This window comes from Notamacropus eugenii, chromosome 6 (assembly GCF_028372415.1).
Source record: "Notamacropus eugenii isolate mMacEug1 chromosome 6, mMacEug1.pri_v2, whole genome shotgun sequence".
NCBI lineage: Eukaryota > Metazoa > Chordata > Mammalia > Diprotodontia > Macropodidae > Notamacropus > Notamacropus eugenii.
Genome location: NC_092877.1, coordinates 2,900,595 through 2,904,139, shown reverse-complemented (window position 1 = coordinate 2,904,139; position 3,545 = coordinate 2,900,595). Strand labels below are relative to the sequence as shown.

At 47.5% G+C, this 3,545-nt stretch overlaps 1 protein-coding gene across 1 annotated transcript; it reads left to right on the top strand.

Annotated features, from left to right (window-relative positions):
• Positions 1 to 1,359: 1,359 nt before the first annotated feature.
• LOC140511611 (olfactory receptor 4S2-like) lies at positions 1,360 to 2,551 on the top strand. Its single transcript, XM_072620772.1, has one exon. The coding sequence runs from the start codon at positions 1,547 to 1,549 to the stop codon at positions 2,549 to 2,551; it is 1,005 nt and encodes a 334-aa protein (XP_072476873.1). The 5' UTR covers positions 1,360 to 1,546.
• The last annotated feature ends 994 nt before the right edge of the window (positions 2,552 to 3,545 follow it).

Below are 3,545 nucleotides of genomic sequence, written 5' to 3'. Positions count from 1 at the left end.
GACCTTTTGCGAGAGGTTTGCAGGTCCCTCTGTGCGTGGAGGGACCTGCGTGGCCGCTGGAGATCCCGTCCCGTATCCCGCTCGGATCTTTTCCTCATGGTGTCGCTTCCGTGGCAGGGCTGCCCTCTGCTCCTGGTCCCGGCGCCCAGTCCACGGCGTGAAGGACCCCCCGCGAGAGGTTTGGAGGTCTCTCTGGAACAGAGATCTCCCTCGGTGCAATATTCTGTGGTCTCTGGGTGCAGAATTCGCCCTGGGTTGGTCCCCTCTAGCCGTTCTGTGGTTTGTGGGTTCGGAGCTGTGTGTATGTGCGTCTTTCTACTTTGCCATCTTGGCTCCGCCCCTGCTAACTTGTTTTTTAAGGCCTTCTATTGCCTGAGCCAAGTTTATGTTGCCTTTGGAGGGAGGGCCTTTGACTTCCTCTGACTGTATGCCTTGTTCTTCCTCATCTGAAAGGATGGGGGGAGACACCTGTTCCCCAAGAAAGTAACCTTCTAAGGTCTTATTTTTTCCCCCCCTTTCTGGGCATTTTCCCAGCCAGTTACTTGACTTCTGAGTTTCCTCTCCACACCTACCTTGCCTCCAAATCCACCCAGCTAGCACTTGGGGGCTGAGATTCAAATGCGCTGCTCCCAAGCCTTAGGGGCTTTTGGGGGGGATGGGGCTGCTATTCAGTGTGAGATTAAGTTCAGGTGCTTGGGTAGGGGCAGAAGTGTCACAGGGAGTTCAGTTCCCTCAGGGGGTTTATGTGGAGACCTTCAATAATGGGTGCAGGACACTGCCTGCTTTGCGAGCCCTGTCTGCTGTTGCCTCTGCTGCTGTCTCCCAAGGGGGCCTGAGTCATGGGGACACCCCGCTCCCCTCTTGGCCAGCCAAAAAGACCCTCTCACTGACCTTTGGTGCCTGTGGGTGGAGGGACCTGCTCTGCCACTGGAGATTCTGCCCCTGAAGCCTGCTCAGATCTGCTCCCCTTGGTATTGCGGCCAAGGCAGGGCTGGGCTCTGCTCTGGGTCCGGTGCACAACAGACCTTTGGTGTCAGTTTTTCAGGTCTCTCTGGAACAGAAATCTCCTCCTCTCCGTTGTTCTGTGGCTTCCACTGCTCCAGAATTTGTTGGGAGTTCTTCTTTACAGGTATTTTATGGGCTGTGTGGTAAGGGCTAAGCATATGTATATCTGTATCTTTCTACTCCACCATCTTGGCTCCTCCCCCGTAAAATTCCCTCGAAATCTTAATAAAATGATTTGTTTGGTGAAGTTTGGATTCAGTCAAAGGGTCACACCTGAGGACCTAGACGGTAACATGTGGCCTCAAGGCTGCAGGTACTTCACCCCTGGTTTAGTGTGTTGACATCTTTTTAGATCTGGACCCTATTATCATATATCAATCCCTCCTTCTGCTCTCCAAGGTAAGGACATAGTAATTTTAATTCTCTGATGTGTTCATTTCATTACCTTCCCACCACCCATCCCAGTGTACCACTGAGCTAGAACTTCAAGGTAGTGTATTTAGTAAAAGTTGGCATTGGTTTCACATGTGACTTGGGACTAATGTATTCTTATTTCATACCCTCAGGTAAATTTACACAGTTTGGTTCACGTGAAAGCTGTCAAGATCTCATGGAAAGTAATGTCACAGAATTTGTTCTGACAGGTCTGTCCCAGAATGAGATGGTACAGCAAGTGTGCTTCTTGCTCTTCTTACTTTTTTACACAGTCATCGTCTTTGGGAACTTTCTCATCATCCTGACCATCACTGTCAGTCCACATCTCAATTCTCCCATGTATTTCTTCCTCCGTTTTTTATCTTTTGTTGACATTTGCTTCTCTTCTGTCACTGCTCCAAAGCTGATCATAGACTTCCAAGCCAAGATCAAGACCATCTCGTTTGTAGGTTGCATGGCTCAGCTCTTTGGAGTCCATTTCTTTGGCTGCACTGAGATCTTCATCCTCACAGTAATGGCCTATGACCGGTATGTGGCCATCTGTAAGCCCCTGCACTATACAACTATTATGGGCCAGAGGGTCTGTATCATATTGATGGTGAGTTGTTGGGCAGGTGGCTTCCTTCATTCTATTGCACAGACCCTTCTCACTGTCTGGTTGCCCTTCTGTGGTCCCAACCTGATTGACCATTACTTCTGTGATGTCCATCCCCTCTTGAAGCTGGCCTGCACAGACACTTATGTTGTGGGCATGATTGTGGTGGCCAATAGTGGCATGATATCCTTGAGCTGCTTCATCATTCTTGTGGGCTCCTATGCTGTCATACTTCTTTCCCTCAGGACCCGCTCCTCAGAAGGTAGGCGTAAGGCCCTCTCTACCTGTGCTTCCCATATCATGGTGGTAATTTTGTTCTTTGTACCCTGCATCTTCATCTACATGAGGCCCTCAACCACCTTCACAGAAGATAAGATGGTAGCTGTGTTCTATACCATTATAACCCCCATGCTGAACCCATTGATCTACACTTTGAGGAACGCAGATGTGAAGAATGCTGTGAAGAAGCAGTGGACCAAGAAAGTGACAGAAGAGATGAGGAAAGACCCTAAATGAGACTTAACTATGGCTGTAGAGGGATGGTAGAGGAGCTTTCTAGCCATTTTCCTTTAAATCAGCCACTCATATGACCTAAGAAAAACCTTCTCATGCTTACTCCTTAAGTCAACCTCCTCTGCTTTATAATTTCTTTCAATTTGTCCTTTATTCAGTTAATCACCAGGTGGTATTGATAACCCCTTACCTGATCCTGCTCAGCACAGGGCCTCTGACTTTCAGGAGTGCCTGATTTATATCAACTGCATATGTGCATGCCCAGCGAGTGGAATAACGGAATTAACTCTTCACAGAAGCAGACAACCACGCTTAGATGGTATATGTAGCGTTTGTTCTTAGGAGAGCATCAGCAAACACAGTTAATACCTAATCACACAAAAATATCTATTGAATGACTGCCAGCTCATTGCCCTCTTCAATTCTGGAAAGATCTAGAATTACCTAGGACTGATAGGATGTCACGCTTTCTAGAAAGTGAATCATTTAAGTTTGCTGATTTCTCCAGAGCCATAACTCTTGAGTGTAGGCAAAGAAATGCCTCCTTCTCCTTGACTCATGTTTTCAGTAGGCCAATCGTTGGAGGATGACAAATTCTGGATTCCAAAATGCAGCTTTGCTTGGGGTATGGGGCTTGGAATCTGATATGAACTGGAATTCATGAAAATGGATGCTTTATCTGGCCTCTGTCACTGGTAGGGAATATTGAATGATTTCCCCTTATCATGAAGCAGGCTAAGCAGATTCAATAGCCACTCCCTACAAGGAACAATTCTACCCCCCTGATACCCTGGTACAGTGTAAATCATGTCATCTAGGGCCCTGCCATGCTATGTTAGGATACTCCACCCCCCCAAAAGGTGAAAAAAGTTATTGCCGTGACTTGATCAATCCAGAATCCCAAGGCTCAAGCCACTGACATGTCTTCCCATTTGTGTAAAGGTATAAAAGAGACCACAAGGAGTCAGTGCTCCTCAGACTTGATGGATGTCTAATT